An 18,300-nucleotide genomic window follows, 5' to 3' on the forward strand; every position below is an offset into this window, starting at 1 on the left:
CTCCCTCTAACCCATTTTCAAAATGAGTATATACTTGTGTAAAGTATAAATGAAAATGTTTTTCTACACTGCTAATATCCTTCGTGTTTCCTATTATACTTTTAATAAACACTTACATATGTCCCTATATATTCTGACCCCTTGTACTTCCTCTCATACATATTGCACATATACATCTATCACACACACACACACATACATACCACATTCACACATCACATAAAGATGCACACATCAATGGCTGGATCCTGACAATATATCAGATTCCAGTTTAAATGCTGTCTCTTAAAGGGGTGCCTGGGTGGCTCATTGGTTAAGCATCCAACTCCTGATTTTGGTTCAGGTCATGATCTCATGGTTCATGGGATCGAGCCCCCTGACAGGTTACATGCTGTCTCTTAGAAAAGCCTGCTCTAACAAGCTTATCTATTTAAATAGCTCCCTATCCCCACTCATTGCTTTCTCCTAACTGCCTCAAATTTGTTTCTCCTATGGCCCTTATCCCAAGGTGGACTTATGGACATCATGTTCACTGTGTGCCTCCTTTATCAAAATGTAAACTCTGTTAGGGTTTATGTTCAGTTATCTACCTCTGTGTACTCAGCACCTGGCACAATGGCTGGTATATGGTAGACATTAAGTGAATATTTTTTATAAGAATGCATGCAAGAATACATGGATGAGTGAATTTGTCCTTTTCTAGCAGCTATTCCAGAGAAACTAGTATGTTTTTTCAGGATCTTTCTTATAGTTTATACTCTTATTCAGATAATTCTTGGGAAAAAAGTCATGTTGCAAAGTGTGATAATGAAACATCATTTTACACCATTATCTATCAGTTATCAAGTCAAAATTATCTTCATAATTAATAGGCTTGTAAACGTTATAGGGTGGTAATGAATCTAAGTCCAAAAAATTTATGATAACTTATAACTCCAGAAATGCCAATCTGAAAGAAATGAATCATAGTTTTGATCTTATTCTATCCTGGTTTATGTTTTTTCTCCAGGTTATAATTGTTTCATTATAAGGAAAGCAACTTGTTAATTTTTTAACCATTATAACCTCATCAAGCACTAAGAACATTATTTCTTCAAAAATATCATTTTGTGAAATAAAGTGATGAAGAATGTCTTTTATCTACAGTTTAGGTAAAGAATAACACAAACTATATTTGACTATGTCTTATGAGCATGTAAACTGCCACATTTTTATCATGTTGCTTGATTGACCCATCTTTGTGTAATTCAGGCCTTCAAAAACCTTCTTTTATTATGTGAGTTTTATCTTATAAAACATTTCTGTATCTTTATTATAGATACCTTAGATGGCCTCTTTTAACTTCCATTTAATCCTCCTTCCAGATGGAAAACATGGAATGCCAAAAACCTGCATCTTCCAGACTCACTTGCAGTATATTTAATTCTACCAGTTAGATGCACCTATAGGAGACTGAGAAGCAGACAATTTTGGCACAGGTCACTTTGATGTGAGCTAGTTGCTTAGGCTGGCCTCAACATTTCCAGGATCTAGTCTGTGGGTGTTAAGAGGCAGCTTTGATGAGTGAAGCCACTTCCTGACCAACTCACAGGCCTTGATGCTCAGTAATATAGTAACAGCTCCTTGATTTCAGTGTTCTTCCGGTGCTTCCAACAACTGTGCTGTGTCCACTTTCCTGGATGGAAGTCCTTCTGCTTGTCTACCTTGAGTGGTTTGTATGTCTAACACTGAAGTGTCATATAAACACAGGGAGATATTTTCTAAAGGTTTTTATTTCCTTTCTTGATTGCGTTTTCCATGGTGTTCAGACTGAAACTTACCTCATAACATTGTAAAAATATCCTGGTGACTATTTTTTGCCATTTCATACAGTGTTTTATAAGTGGCACATATTTGTTTGTACCAGGACAATTTGAAACATATACAAAATAAGAGATTATTATCATGAACCTGGATGCACCAATTACCCTGTTTCAACCATTATTAACTTGTGAACTGGCAATTTTATATCATGTAAAATCCCACCCTCATTTTCCATAGCATAGATCATTTGCAAAGTGTGATTTACTAGTTTCAGGCAGTAGAGGCTCATTTATCATAGAATTTATGTCTCAGGTTCATTTGCATCTACATAATTATAAAATATACATGTAATAAAATAAAATAACAATATAATATGTAAGTAACTTTATATGTTATATAAATGTAAATAATACAAAAGTCAATATAAATATAATAAAATATCGTGGTAAATCCCATAAGTATCTAGGCATATCTTATGCTTTGTAAATTTTCTACTCTTTGGGGCTAGAGTAGTGACATCGGACACTCTGCTATATTCCTCTGACTATTTTAGGAAGAAATGACATATGTGCCCCAGCTCTTCAAGATTTCAGATTATTTTCAATTTCTTTCGTTATCTCTAGAAATTACTATTGTCACATTTCAAACTGGCTGCTTTTAAACCATATTGCCTCTCACATGAAAATACAATTGGAGAATTATTAAACTCTAAAAAGAAACAAGAGTTATAAACTAACATTAATTAAATCTCTGTGTCTCTGTCTCTCTCTCTTTCTCTTTCTCTCTCTCTACCTCTCTCTCTCTCTCTCTCTCTCTCTCTCTCTCTCTCTCTCACATACACACACACACACACACACACACACACACAATTTTGAGTGTATTGGAGGGTTAAGAGCTTATAAACAAACAATTTGCACATATTTTCATTAGGAAGTTGAACTAATTTTTAAGATCCAACAGTATTTTGTGTCATCAACAGTGAACATACGAACAAATAAACACACGGGAAACTGGTTCCAAGAAGGACAAACTTGCTTTTCAACGCTAGCTGAGCAGCCTTCCCCAGGTATGCTGAGCAACCACCCAGTTAGTTCTGTTTCAGTGGATGAGCACATGAGCACTGGCCTTGTAGGCAGTGAATGGATGAGCCTGACCTTGTGGGGAGTGATATTGGCATAATCAGTTCTGTTGCCAGTGGTACATAACCTCACTCTGACATGACTGCTGGGCTAATAACACAGGTCTCCCAGTAGCAGAGAAATATCAAATTTTCCCATCACTCACTGTCCATAAGGCATGTTGCCTTTCTCCTAAAAAACTAAAACCAAACTAAAACGACAACCATGCACATCACTGAGTTTTGCCAAAAGTATTTTCTGATTTTGCATTTGCAAACATATGACAAATATTTTGGAGATTACAATTCAATTCAAAACTTCTTCTTCAAATACCTGGTAAAACTGATGGTCCAGAAAGGAGAACCTTGTTTCCCTTTAGCACCCAATCATGTCACAGATATATGGACCCAAGCAGCCATCAAATAGCCAAAATTGCATTTTTCCTTCTTTTATGATAAGGTACGTATTTCACCAGGGGCATAAGGAAAGTTTTAAGTCAAACTCAATGAATGTTCAACAATACAACAGATTCTACAATAATATGCCCTTAATAACGGAAATTTGAATGCAAAGTAAAATATTTGGCTATCAGTTCTAAGACCCACAGAACACCTGGAGGTCTCTTCTTGAGCATTTCATGAGTCATACAATCATGCAACTGTTAATACTTTACACTTTTTTTTTACCCTGCTTACAGCATGATGTTGGGGACTTCCTGCAACCCCTATTTGTTACTAACTAGTATCTAGTTTGGCATTCGGTGGCCTTCCTTTTCAGGATCCTTCACCATCACCTTTTCCCCTCTAGATAAGCTATCTACTTCCTAGAAGAAAACCGTTTTCACTGATGCTACCCAGTCCTTCTCTCTCCACACAATAGCCTGCCTTGAAGCTCTCTCTTCAACCTCTCCTTCATTTAAGCTTACCTACCACCCCATTTTCTAGGGCATTGTTTCCAGCTTATTATTACACAGAAAGGGTCTGGAAATCTCATTCACTTTAAGTGTTAATAACTGAGAAGAATTAGTTTGTTAGCCCATACACACAGGCCTAGGAGATTTGCATCTTAATAGAGGACAATTCCTTCATAACTCAAAGGAATGGAATATCTCTAATAGTGGAATTTCAAGCATCACTGACACTAGTGGAGGAAATATTTGGGGGTGAGAACACTTAACACCAAACCATAATATCTCATAATGTGAGACAACTATCTTTTTCACCTAGACTTAAGCTTAACCTGAATAGAAGCTGGTATTCATGTTTGAGCAAGAATTAAAGCACGACTAAGTATAAAGCAAAAATCTAAGCTGTTGTACAACGCTCTTTCTTAATGGTCTGCATTACTCTCTCCGAGCTTCTTAGCTTTGCAAAGCGGTGTTATTATACTATGTAGCTCTTCTCAATTTCATTATGTCTTCACCAGGATGGCCTTAAAGTTCTCTGAATTCAGCCTCCCTAAACTTTAGACAGGCTTCTTTCTGACCTTAGGCTCTTACCCTCCTTTTACTTAGAGCAATTACTTCAGAAGACTTGTAATTGTAAATTCTTTCTCTGCTCCTTTCAAATAGAAATCTTTTTAAAACGCTCTTTCCTTGTTTTCTAACTCAAGAATACCTTTCTCAGGGAGCAGGAAGCCATCCCTTTGAAATGTAATCATCAAGAACAATAGTACCCCAGTCTCCCCGTTTCTGTGGGATAGTAAGTATCTAACTCCTTGGAGTGCCTTGCTCCAAGCTGTAAAACTGCACTCCAGTCATGAAATTAAGAAACCAGTCTACTTTTGCTCTGAGTCAGGCCCATTAGCACACACATGGCCTAAACCCTCCACCCCATTGCAGCTCTTAAAAACCCTCCTCCTCTTTGTTTCAGTGAAATTGAGTTCAGAATGAGTTGTGGCCTCTATCCTCTTTTGCAACAGCCTTGAATAAAGCCTTCCTTGCATGTTTAATTTCGTCCAGTGCAATGTTTGCTTTGACAGCCTGAACATGCACAGATTTAAGTACCTATATCCAGTTTGTTTACATCGCCCCAAACTTCTTTCATGAACAAACATTGTGAACATAATTTGACTAAGGAAACAAAGTACAATACCTTTTTTTTTCACATCAACGGCAGTTTCCTTGTCGGTTTTCTTTTTGACAGCTTCTTTTTCTGGTAGTAAAATGAGAAAATTTTACTCATTTTAGGCGTCTGTTTAATTCTTATGTATTTTGGGGCACACGTGACTGCCATTATGGCATCCAACTCATCTTCTATTGAGTAATCCTAAATCCGTGCCACAGTAGTGTCAAATATGAGCAAACCAGCACCTTCCTAACACAAATGGACCTCTGTTGTGTTTCCTCCTCAGGAAGGGAGCAAATTTGTGCTAAGCTCAAAAACAAAATTCTCATGACAATGGAAATATTACATGCCATTATCAATTTTGCTATTATTCAATAGTTTTTTTTAATGTTTATTTTTTATTTTTGAGACAGAGAGAGGCAGAGCATGAACGGGGAGGGTCAGAGAGAGAGGGAGACACAGAATCTGAAGCAGGCTCCAGGCTCTGAGCTGTCAGCACAAAGCCCGATGCGGGGCTCGAACTCACCGACCGTGAGATCATGACCTGAGCCGAAGTAGGATGCTCAACCGACTGAGCCACCCAGGCGCCCCTCAATAGTTTTTCTAAAGGACATTAAAATGAATATATTGAAAGTTCTCTGGGCTATCAAGCCACTGGAAGCATGTCAGAAGCAGAAATCTCTGGAGCTCACTTGAAACTTCAGATGCACTATTTGAAAACAACCATCTAAAATTAATAAGGGTGCCTGGGTGGCTCAGTAAGTTAAGCCTAGGCTCAGGTCATGATCTTGCAGTTCAAGAGTTCCAGTCCCCATCAGGCTCTGTTCTGACAGCTCAGAGCTCAGAGCCTGGAGCCTGCTTCAGATTCTGTGTCCCCCTTTCTCTCTGCCTCTCCCCTGCTCATGTTCATGCTTGCTCTCTCTCTAAGGATAAATAAACATTAAAACAATTTTTTTTTAAATAACAAAATACAGTATATCAATCAACTAGGTTTTTTTTTCCTTATACATTCAATAGTTGCCCTTTTGATAGACACTTTTTATTAAACTGAATGAATTGAATAAGAACTTCATATTTGTATTTGCAGAGAGAGAACTGAGTACCACTCCTCAGTAAGAAAAAAATTCCATCAGTAACAATTTAGAAAAGTGTTTAGACATAAATTTTCTTTTTAAAAATTTATCAATTCAACCTTATTTAGAATATTTATAAATTTCAAGACTGCTAACAACAATAACAATAAAATTATTAAGGGAATATCTTTCCTAGAAAACAAGAGCTTTATGAGTAGTATTGTAAAAGGATATTAATTGGTTTCTGTGTTAGTTTTTAAATTGTTCACCTTTCTTTTTTGTTTCAGAAGTCACTTTCTTCTCAGCTTTCTTCTTTTCCTCTTCTTTTTCTGGAGAAGAAAATTGAAAATATTTCTTTCAGGAAAATGTAATACAAAGGAAAAACCAAGATTTGAATGAAGGATTACTGTGAAATCACTTCTGCCTCCAGATAGCTTTGTGACTTTGAGCAAGTGATTTAATCTCACTAAACCTTATTTTCCTCATTTGTAAAATAATAGTACTCCTCTCAAAGTTAGATCATGTTTACAAAGCACTCCGCACAGTGCCTGGCTCACAGTAAATGCATAAAATTGCAGGTTGTTAATATTGTTTATAAATAATGAAAAAGATCCTTTGAGCTTTCTGAACCAAGCAATTGTTTGGTGCCTAAAGTAAGATGGTAATATATGAAATTAAAACATCATATCTGGGAAAGATACTGCAGGTAAACTAAAAGAAATACTTTTTTTTGTTTTCCTTTCAGATGTTTAGTTTCATTAGAAGTAGTACAGGAGGCCATTAATGTGATCTATTTTGATTTAACCGTTTGTCAAATCTGCTTCTTGTCAACAGGCATTTGGAGCCTGGTGACATCTGTCTGGCAGTGTGTTGGGGACATAAGTTCCACTGCCCTTTCTGAGTGGTTGTATCAACGAGGGTGCTCACACTCTGCACCCAGAGGTTTGCAGTAAGTCTGGGTCCCACACAGAGCAGCATGTGGTGGCTCTGGACTTCCTCGTGGAAGAGTTATTTTTCAGAGATCTGAGAAATCTTAATCTGAGGGGCAGAGGGAACCTCAAATGCCTAGCCACAGCCTTGTTAACAACTGGTCATCTCTGGACATTGTTCTGGTGAGTGTACTCATTTCATAACAAAGTCATGTAGAAGTTGTTGAAATGGAATATTCAGTGTTTTTAGGTTTGAGGCAGCTCTAAGTTCAGTTAATGTTGGAAGATGACTAATTCTTATCCTCAATTAGTGATGCTATTTACCTATATTTGAAACACCTTTGTATCTGTCCTTTGTCTCTCCTCACACATATAGATGCCAAGCATTCAAAGATTTTTATCATCCAGAAATATTATGAGATTGTTACTGTGCTGAAGAAATCCAATGCATAGTTCTAGTATGAATGTTGAAATTGTCTACTAATGACTGCCTCTCATTAAATATAGGAATTAATTCATTCCCTTAGGTATAGAGATTTTTTACCTACAAGATCAAAGACAACACTTTCAGTGTTAGAAGTATAATTTATAAAGAACCCCTTTTCATGGCTCCTAGAGATAAGCTGGTGTCATAGGGAGAAAGATATTCACACTCTGTCTAAATGTGTCTGCAGTGTGCCATTACAGCCCATCCAGTCAGAAGTAGAGAGTCAACAAGTCCAATTCTGATAGTTCCAGAGTTAGAAATAAACCACTTGAATTCCACTTTGCCTTTTCCTAAAGGTTTATACATATTAAATATGCAAATCATGTTTAAAATTCTGAATAAAGATACTTTTGACTTAAGTATTATTACTTTCAGCTTGTCTGGGAGAAATTTTACATAGCAGGGTATTTTCCATGTTATCTAAATAAATGCATATGCCAGACAATTGAATTGGCATTTGCTAAACATTTGTGCCAGAATATGGATTAATTAAAATACAGATTACTTGTAAATATTTCTTAGCCCATATCAAATAGCAAGACTGTAGTCACAATAAGATCACAACTCAGTATCCAAATCTCTCCGTTTCATAATATAGATGAATAAATATTTCATTTAAAAGTTCTTGCCAATTAGTCAATCTTACATTGAACTTCAGAATTAAAGTAGATATTTGAGGTCATAAGATGGAAGACACTCTTTTCATTTTTTTTTAAAGAGAATACTCTTGTGCAATAAATTCTGCCCTTTAAATTAATATAACTGGAATTTTATTGTGGTGATACAGTATTCTTGCCTTAGTTCAGATTGAATTAATACTTCCATTTACACTCTGCCTGTGATTATGGCCATACACTGAGAGAGTCATGAATAAAAGCAGAAGTCCACAAAAAAGCAGGTATAAATAATGTACTTTAATAACATTTTTATGAATTAGACCTTTAAGCTGTCATTATGGGGCTCACTTTATTCATGGTGAATTCACTTAAAACATCAAATTGAAGATTCTGCATTTCTTCAAGCACTATTGTCTCTATTCTATAGGTGATTTGGCAGCAGTGGAATTAATGGAATTATAAAAGACACAACAATTTAATTATACCCTGCTCAGAATATCCTGCCAATTTCTTTTATGAAAATACTCCTTCCCCTGACTTTTATCTCCCTCAACATTCAACAACACTCTTCCCTTTCCGCCTGACTATGCACCCAAATATTTAATTTCATCCTCACCCTCTCTTCCAAGTTGTTGGCTATTTTGTTTGTGGCAGCTAGAGAAGAGTTAGAACATTTAATACCATTGGTTTTCAGAGGGGGTAGCAATTAAACGTGTCTGTAGAATGTGAACTTATCAGTGTATTGCCTCTCTCTGGCAAAAGTGTCATACGCCCTGAAATGATGGCTCTATATGGCAGGGATCACAGGAACGCAGGTTGAGAGAGAAATCCTCTCCACAAGGAGCAGCTCTGAGCCACAAATATGTTATTAGCTTCTGCATAAATTAACATTAGATGAAAGAAAAATTAAATGACTTACTTTTTACTTTCTAAGCCCTTACAATGGGCTTTTCTCTTGCTTTTAAATGTTTTTATGCCATCTCAAACCCAGAGAATGAACAATAGTTAATTATAATCCTAAAGCTTTCTAAGATGTCTGTTCCCAGCAAAATGGGAAAACAAATGCAAATGTTGGATTTTCAACTTATGTTTTGTTCGTCCCCTCTTTTCTTTTCTACTGTAGGGAGTATCCAAATTTTACACTCCAGATGGCTGCTTCTCTTCTAACCTTCTATGGCCAGGATGGATGTATTCTTGGTCCGAGTCATGTAAACAAGGGTGTGTTTGTTCTATAACAATGCATTCCAACACGTCTTGCCACTTTCACTTTATTTCTTTAGAGTGGCAAAGGTTGGCCTGGAACCCCACTCATTCCATGAGCATGGGAAGCTTCACACAAGCAGATAAGTTCAATGACAGCAGTGATTATTACAGTTCTCCATTGTTATCATACAGAAGCATGAGGCAAGAGAGAAAGCATGGGTGCTAGCGTGGATGACCTTGGTCTAAATTCTGTCTCTGACCCTTTCTGGTTATGGGAAATTGGGCAATGTGCTGTGACACACTGAATTTCATTGTCCTCATTTGAAAAATGGGACTAATAAAATCTACTTTGCTGGTTTGTTGTGAAGAATGGAGACGCTGAGCTGAAGTGCCTAGACCAGAGGGAATGTTCATAAAATGTTGGCAGCGGGTAGCTATTACGCTATTTTAGAAACAATAAAAATCTGACCACATAGAATCTTCAGTAATTTTTCTAGATACGATATTTATTGATCTATTTAAGAAAATGCACATGAATTCTTATTTTTCTGTATGAAGAGAGGCTGTGTCTGGAATACTTTATATTAAGAAACTTCAGGAAAAAAAGTACATCAGTAGGTTTAACATGTTATGAAGCGGTGCTGTGCTGGAATGAAGCGGATTCCAGTCTTGGTTTCGCTATAATTAGTAGCCGCTGCCTTATGTAACTATGAGTAACTCTTCCATTGTCAACCATAAAAGGCAGGGGAATGAGTAGAGCATATTTAGGGCCCTCTTCACCCATGTATCCCTTTATTCTCCAAATGAAGCATGCTTCTTGCATTATTTCTTAATTTTGCTGGGAGTAGGCAACTTAAAAAAGTTTTAGCTTTGTAAATAGCTACTGTATGGTCTCTGGCCTTGCTGTGGCTTCAAAAATGTTAAATGTGGGAAAAAGTCAGTTTTTAAGGCTTTGAATAAATATGCGTGTTATATATATATTCATATATATATGTATATTTATATATATGAATACATTTACATGAATATATAATGTCAGGTGGTAATAAGGGTCAGGAAAAGAGAGCTTGTTTTGGAAGATTAAAGAATAAGAGGGTGGAAGGAAGCATTGCATTTTTTTTTTTTAAGGAAGAAGTGTAAATCTTTTAGAATGGGTAAGATTTGAAAAGTGTCTTGAAAAACAGCAGGAGAGCTTTGGGCTATCAGGGAGAACTTTTGAGACGAAGGAAAAATATCTGCCAAGACCTTGAACGTAGAATTTGTTGTTCATGGTATGACTGTCCCATTTTACTGTAAGATAAGAAGCCACTGAGAGGTTTCGAGCAGAGAAATTATATGATGCTGAGTTACATTTTAAGAGGAACTTTGGCTGTCACTGAGTGGTGTTAAGTGACCCATTGGACTGCGATCTTGTATCGAAGAATAAGAAAGTAAAAGAATAAAACACAAATATATGTATATTTTTCTTTTTTCCTTGTTTTCTTCCTCTGAATTATATTTGGGACTCTTGAAGGAATGTAACATTACAGAATCTTGGTAGGAGTACCTCACTTTACATTGTAATTAGGTTGCTATGGCAGCAAAGCTCTCTAAATTAAGGACTTCACTTGAATTATCTGGCATAACTAAACTGGCCTGTCCGAACCTGAATCCGATGTCTTTGCCTTAGCTTTTCTGTTAGTGATAGCTGAATTATTCTTGGAAGCCAGCTCCTCTCATTATCAGCTATTAACAACAAACAATTCACAATCAGCAATTCCATCGCACCTTTCAGTGACTGCCCGGAGACTTTTAAAATTACAATTTTCTCAATCAACAGATGTTTATTTTCCCTTATGTCAGACCCCTTGCCAGGGTCTATAGTGTTAAAAGATTCCCTCCGGGAACACTAGGTATGGGAATAAGTGGGGAAGTTTACAATTATAATAAAGACTTTGAAGGATATTCAAGGTAGAATCTAAGGGAACCATCGCAGAGGCCCAAAACCAAGAAGGCCATGTGAAACTTGCAAAAGCTACTTCTGGGGGAAGTAAGCACAGACTGAGTCGGAAATAGCCCGTAGAGCCTGGTTTGGACAGAGGGTGGCCAGTGTTATTGCCACGGCCAGCTGAGGGAACTGAGGTGCAGAGTGACTGCTCCTGTCCTGCAGGCACCTCTTACAAACTCCTTTTTTTTTTTTTTTTTTTTAAGTTTATTTTGAGAGAGAGAGCTGGAGCAGGGAAGGGGCACAGAGAGGGAAAGAGAGAATCCCAAACAGGTTCCACACTGTCAGCCCAGAGAACTGTGAGATCATGACCTGAGCTGTAATCAAGAGTTGGATGCTTAACTGGTGGAGCCACCCAGGTGCTGCTGAGAATTCCTAGCGATATAGTACCATTCACAAAGGAAATGTCCCAAAGGACTCTAGATCTGATCAATGTAAGTCCAAACTTTTTCAAGATACCATAATACAGTTCATTAAGCCTCAAAAGGATTGTGGAGAAGGGATCTCCATAATTATTTTGTATGGTCTGAGCAAGGCAAACATATGTGTTTAAGTTTGGTTGGAACGTCACTCATTAAGGTCATAAAGCACTTGACCTTACAGATGTCAGCATTAACTTGGTCCTCAGGTAAAAACTGTATACCTCCTGTAACCTGTGAGGAAATCTGCTCAGGAAAAAGACACTTGCCCAGTTTCCCAAATCCTGTAATTGACATAACAAGGAGTCCAAACTAGAGGATAAACACATCCTGCTCTCGCTGCAAATGGAAAATAAAGCTTGAGGTGGACTTAATTCTATTAAAAACTTGCAAGTGAACAGACCCTTAGACAGAAAAGAAGTTCTAGCTTTTGCTTTGTGTTGTCAAACTTATCTTTCAGCTCCCTTATGGCTGACGTTCTCTGACATAATGACAAATTTTTTTCTACTTCTGAATTTAGTATGCAAAAATGAATGCAAAGAGAAAGATTCTTTGATAGCTTTCAAATTGCAAAAAAGTTTCTTATGTTAATTAAACTTGATATTTAAAATGGATAAGATAGATTTCCCTCAAACCTTTCAAAAATGATAAAAGCTTTTTAGATAAGTGATTTCATTACTTTTGAATGGGTTATATTTATATAGATGAAGGTTGCCACATCTGTTTTTTTTTTTTTTTCACTTTTCTACCTAGAAGTGCAAGAGCAAAGACAACCTCAGAGTGTCTGTGTGAGTGTGTGTGTGTGTGTGTGTGTGTGTGAGAGAGAGAGAGAGAGAGAGAGAGAGAGAGATGAGAGAGAGATGAGAGAGACAGACTCTGGTTTTTCTTTTTCCCTCAATGCTTTTACATTTCAGAAAGTAAATGCTCAAAGCTTATTGACTTTCACTAAGTGAGAAGCTCTCCCTCTTCATACACATCCCTGGATAGCTTTCTATAGTACAATTCCATTTTTTTTGTTCTTTTGTTTTGTGTTTTGTTTTGTTTTGATTTTTTTAGTGCTCCCCACATTTAAGGACTTTGGAAGAGCTCTTTTAACCCCTTTAAAGTTTATTTTTATGCAAAATTATTGCTTCTTTAAGATCTTTTATTGTAAATGTTTCCAATGTGTCTTTCAGTAAAGGTAAGAAAAACATAAAGATAAGATTGTTTTCTAACACCTTTTCATTTTCAGTATCATATTATTTACAAGAGATTACTTTTGCCATATTTTCATCTTAATTTTTTTTATATATATTTATCTGTATCTGGAAATGGATTGCAAAAGTATTTCATTACATATGGAATGTTAAGAATGCCTAGAGGGCCTCCCCCAGGGTGTCTCAGTCCATTAAACATCCCACTTAAGCTTAGGTTATGACCTCTTGGTTTGTGAGTTCAAGTCTCCTGTGGGCTCTGTGCTCACCTCTCAGAGCCTGGACCCTGCTTCTGATTCTGTGTCTCCCCCTCTCTCTGCCCCTTCCCTGCTCATGCTCTGTCTCTCTCTCCTTCAAAAATAAATAAACATTATTTTTTTTAAAGAATGCCTAGAAACATCAGAAAATTAAACTTTTCTTTTTGTGACAAATTCATCAATATTTAGAGAAAAAGCTGGTTATCATTCAAAATTGAAATATATATCCCCTTATAGCACCATTTCAAAGATACTGCTATTTTTATAACAGATCCTTGAGAAGTTAGGACTTGATTTACTAAATAAATTAAAAAGACTGAATAGTTATTTTCAAAAACAATTTGACTTTAAAATTACTAAGAGTTATTGGACATGTGTGTAAGTCTGATTTTCAATGGAAACCTTTCCATTTTTAATAATATGTCTAATGGACATCAATATTAAAAAGGAAACAAGTATCCTTTCAAAGAGTACAACTTTAAAGTTGTAATCATTTTAATATGTTGAATTTGCGTTTATTTTAACTCATGGGCTACATAAATTCCATCCTCTCTCATGAACTATACCAAAGTAGTAACAAAACTTTTTGTTTTCTCTTTCCACATATAAGGTCTATTCTAGTAGATCAAAAATTTTTACATGTGTAATGTTTAAAACATTAAACATAACATTAAACATCAAAACATTACATCAAACAAAAACATTAAAACAATAAATCCTTTATTATGTTACCAGTTGCCAAGACTCTACTCCATTTGGCTAAAACTGACCTGGCTTTAAAGATGCATTTTGTTCTAGAGAAGAAGAAAAGTATCTTTTGGAATTGTAACAAATTCGTCTAAGAGGAGGAAACATTTAGGTTAAGCTGACACAAATAACAAATAAATGTTTTATAAAGAAATACTGGTACTTACAAAGTAGAGCTTTGGAGGGATCCAGTTATTTTTTATAAAATGTTTTATGAGAAAAATTTGCTGGCATGAGAGGTTTTAATCAGAATGCCATAATAAGAAAGCTACTAATAGATCATGTTCACACATATTCACAGCCCACGTCATCCTTAACTTCCTCTCTGTTCCTTTATAGATCAAAATACTGGGTAAAAACTACTTTCTTGATACGATGATAAAAGTTATGAGAGAACAAATAACAGATTCTAATCAACAAATGGCTCCTTTACTCTTTCCTGCTTTGTGGATGCCACCCCCTTGATCCCCACCATAAACACTCCTGCTGGAGGGTCAAATCAGATCAACCCTAACTATACTGTTAGATGTGTAGGGGTAGAAAAAACTTCCCTTACACATAGGTCAATAGGAAAAAGTAAATGTCTCAGAAAAAAAGTCTTTCCAATAATCAGTGGTGGGAAATCAGAACCAAATGACAAGAGAGAAAAATTCTAGAGACACAAGTTTCTTATGAAATATATTTAATTCCTATTAAAATGTATTTATATTTCATAATCCACGAAAAACTCCCATTTCTTTCCCTTCTTCTTTCCCCTTTTCTTGACATTCTTCCACTTGCTTAAGATAGTCCCTCTCTGTCTCTGTCTCCCTCTGCCCCTCCCCCACTCGTGTGTGTGTGTGTGTGTGTGTGTGTGTGTGTGTGTGTGTGAGTGCGCGCGCGCGCGCGCGCGCGCGCTCTCTCTCTCTCTCAAAAATAAAAATAAACAAAAAAGAGTTATCATCCAATTCCCTTCCAGGCTTATCGAGGATATTACACACATCATTTTACAGAATTTTGATGATGTGTTGTCTTAATGCAGGACATAGCTCTGACTGAGCATCTCTCTTAGAGTTACAGGGCTTTTGGCTTTGTAAACCACTCCATTCCTCTACCTCTTCAGGCTTAGGACTGATAGAGCCTTCCTGTTTTTTGCTAGCCCTGGGATGTCTCACCATACCTCTGCATCTTGATATGCCAGGGACCCTTACATACTCAACAAGCCCCAAACTGAGCTCATTATCATCTCTCCAAACCTGTTCTTCTTCTTAATGCCATTCATTTACTCAGGTCACACAGACTTTAGCAATCATGCTCAACCCTAACACTTAATTGCTAGTCTTAAAATAATGCAAACAGTCTAAACCTGGATATGAGACACCTGGCTTCTAATTCCAATTACAGTTGACCCTTGAACAACATTTGAATCACACTGGTTCACTTACAAATGGATTTTTTTTAATAAATAGAGTATAAATATACAGTAGTATAAATGCAGTAGTATAAATATATTTTCTCTCTTATGATTTTCTTAATAACCTTTTTTCTAGTTTCCTTTAAGAATACAGTATATAATACATATAAAATATGTATTATCAGCTATTTATGTATCAATAAGGATTCCAGTCAACAGTAGGTTATTAATACTTAAGTTTTCTAGTAGTCAAAAGTTATACATGGATTTGTGACTGCTAGGAGGGGGCGAGCAGTGCCTTAGATCTCCACATTATTTGAAGGTCAATTGTATATCACTGTTATAGCTGTGTTCTCCTAGGCAATTTACTAGATTTCTCTGATCAGCTCTAAATTCTAAAATGATGTGAAATCATATGTACTGCTTGGAGTTGTTTTGAGGGTTAAATGGAATTGTTCAAAAGAAAAGTAGCATAATTTTTCCTCATGAGCAGTAGCCTCCTATAATTGTCTCATCTCCAGACCCCCATCTCCACCGCTCAGCTATCCATTCTTTCTATGGCTGACGCAATAAATCTAAAATGTGAATCTGATCATACTCCTTTGCTCAATTGCTTTAGCAGGCTCATGTAGTCTGTGAGGTGGCATAAAATCTTTAGCTGTGTGTACAAAACCCTTCAGGATATGAACCAAATTCTATACTAAGAAATTATATAGAGTTTCACATATACTGACTAATGCCACTAACACATTATTATTTTCTAGAGATACCAATTAAAACTACCATAATATTTAATGATTTATTATACATATAAGAGAAATTTCCCGATAAAAATAATAACAATAAGAGCAATTAATGGTTGAGTACCTAACTGTGCTAAAAAATGTGCTAAGTTGTTATACACATTATTTCATTTAGTTGTGTTAAGTTTCTAAGTTAAATAGTGAAAGTAGTTTGGTTTATATATTTTATCAAAATTAATACCTAAAGGTCAATTCATCAAAAATTGCTGAAAGAGATAAGTTTATTTCACCACAAAACAAAGAAAAATATTATATTGGCCTAAAGTTCAATAAAATTCATTGTGTCATAGAGTTAATGGAATAAGAACTGGGGCCAAATTTCTATTTTATTATTTTATGCTCTTTGCTTCTTAGGATATATCTCACTGAAGAGCTAAGGTGATAAAGTTCTTGGTTTAATAGAATTGTAAATAAAACATTACTAGCTCCTGTAGAACATTGTCCTCGGATTCATCTTATGGTAAGAAATAATTTTATAATAAGTTTCCTATAATGCTTCATTCTCCTCTACACAAATCCTACCAAACCACTCTTTATGGCCCAATGCAAGTCTTGTGATTTCATTGTATAGCCTTGCCTCACTCATATCTCATCTTCATCCTAACTTTTACAGCTTTTATGGTCTGTACAACTTACTTCTGTACATCAGTAAATAATGCATCGTGGTACTATTCATTGCATAGGGGCATGCCTGGTTGTCCCAAGTAGATATCTCTATCCAGACCACAAGCATACTGTAAACATCTCTGGTAGCTATTTAACCTCTGTACAAAGCCATTAAGTCCTCCCTCTGCTCTTAAGGCAGTTAATTACCAACCCATCAGCCTGAAAACAATAAGCTTAAAATCCTTGGGTGGAAGTAAAAAGGGACTTAAAGAGACCATTTAGGGGCACCTGGGTGACTCAGTCAGTTAAGTATGTGATTTCAGCTCAGGTCATGATCTCATGATTCATGGGTTCAAGCCCCATATCATGCTCTGTGCTGACAGCTCAGACCCTGGAGCCTGTGTCTCCCTCTCTCTCTCTCTCTGCCCCTCCCCTGCTCACACTCTGTCTCTCTCTCTCTCTCTCTCTCTCTCTCAAAAATAAACATCAAACAAACATTTTAAAGAAAGAGACCATTTAAGTTCTGTCCCCACACGTTACAGGTGAAGAAATGGAGATCCTAAAGTCAGTTGATTTGTCAAAGGTCATATAACTGATTAGTGTCAAAGCTGGGATTAGAAGCTGAGTCCTTGGCCTTCTCTCTAGAGTTCTTTTGCCCACATATGGATGATGGCATTTATTATATTATTTACAATTGCCGTACTAAGTACCAATTGTGTATTTATTCAAGAAGATGATAGGGTATACAGTATTTATTTACCTTATTATATTTGCCTTTATTTATGTAAATTATATGTTTATAATGGAATATTAAAAGTAACTTAAGCATAAGATATATAGTTAATAAAGGATCACATAACTTCTTTCCACATATTTGCCACAATAGACAAGTTGTGACAATTTTACACTAAATGTTGAATAATTACATGTGAGTAGAAATCTTCTATTCTTTAGAGAACAATGACAACAAAAAACATGATGTTGTGGGAGATGTCCATGTTGAGTAGGGGGAAAGAAAAAAATCTTTTCGCATTGTTGATTAAAAAATAATGGGATCATATCTGGTAACTGTGCTTCTACTACGATTTTATGAAGCAACTTTTTTTTTTTTTTTTTTTTTTGGTGATGGGGTGAGGTTGGGAAAATGATGCCTGAAGCTGTTTAATCACTGAGGATTCTGTCTGAGAGGAGTCAGGGGCTAATTCCTCCTGAGAAATACAGTTCTGATGAACATTTGATGATAAAGTGGCTAAACATAAGAATAACCTAATGTTAATATAACAGTTGCCATTTCTTTGGGGGAGGAACTCAGTAGATAAGCTCTCTTAATGAGGTAAGTGGTAGCTTTAGTGGCTCTTTGAACCTGCAGTCTTTTGAGCCCCAGGAGAGCTCCCAGTGGATATGGGAATTCTGTCACAAAATGTAATACTGTTTTAGAAAGAATGTGAGAATTAATATTATATTTAAGTTAGTCCCTTTTAAGTTATATCCATAATTAAATGCCAATTGACAATGTCAGAAATGATTACATGATGTGATTGTTATATGAGATTTGTTTAATGCTATTGTAGCCAACTTTCCATGGCCAGACATATCCTAAAA

General features: G+C 36.1%; 1 protein-coding gene and 1 long non-coding RNA gene across 4 annotated transcripts in view; one reads left to right on the forward strand and one right to left on the reverse strand.

Moving 5' to 3' along the window:
* TRDN (triadin) overlaps positions 1-18,300 on the reverse strand; it is a 388,244-nt gene that overhangs the window by 214,144 nt on the left and 155,800 nt on the right. Inside the window, exons 11-13 of the mRNA XM_060616557.3 lie at positions 8,710-8,714; positions 6,330-6,383; positions 5,015-5,074 (exon numbers count right to left, since the gene is read on the reverse strand). Of these exons, the coding sequence (XP_060472540.3) occupies positions 5,015-5,074; positions 6,330-6,383; positions 8,710-8,714 (119 nt within the window). The remainder of the gene's footprint in view (positions 1-5,014; positions 5,075-6,329; positions 6,384-8,709; positions 8,715-18,300) is intronic.
* Positions 6,958-18,300, forward strand: part of LOC132667598 (uncharacterized) — a 48,578-nt gene continuing 37,235 nt past the window's right edge. For all 3 annotated transcript variants that reach the window (XR_009605254.3, XR_009605252.3, XR_009605253.3), the window contains exons 1-2: positions 6,958-7,172; positions 16,447-16,552. This is a non-coding gene — a long non-coding RNA (uncharacterized LOC132667598). The remainder of the gene's footprint in view (positions 7,173-16,446; positions 16,553-18,300) is intronic.

The sequence above is a fragment of the Panthera onca genome, chromosome B2 (genome assembly GCF_046562875.1).
Source record: "Panthera onca isolate mPanOnc1 chromosome B2, mPanOnc1 haplotype 2, whole genome shotgun sequence".
Taxonomy (NCBI): domain Eukaryota; kingdom Metazoa; phylum Chordata; class Mammalia; order Carnivora; family Felidae; genus Panthera; species Panthera onca.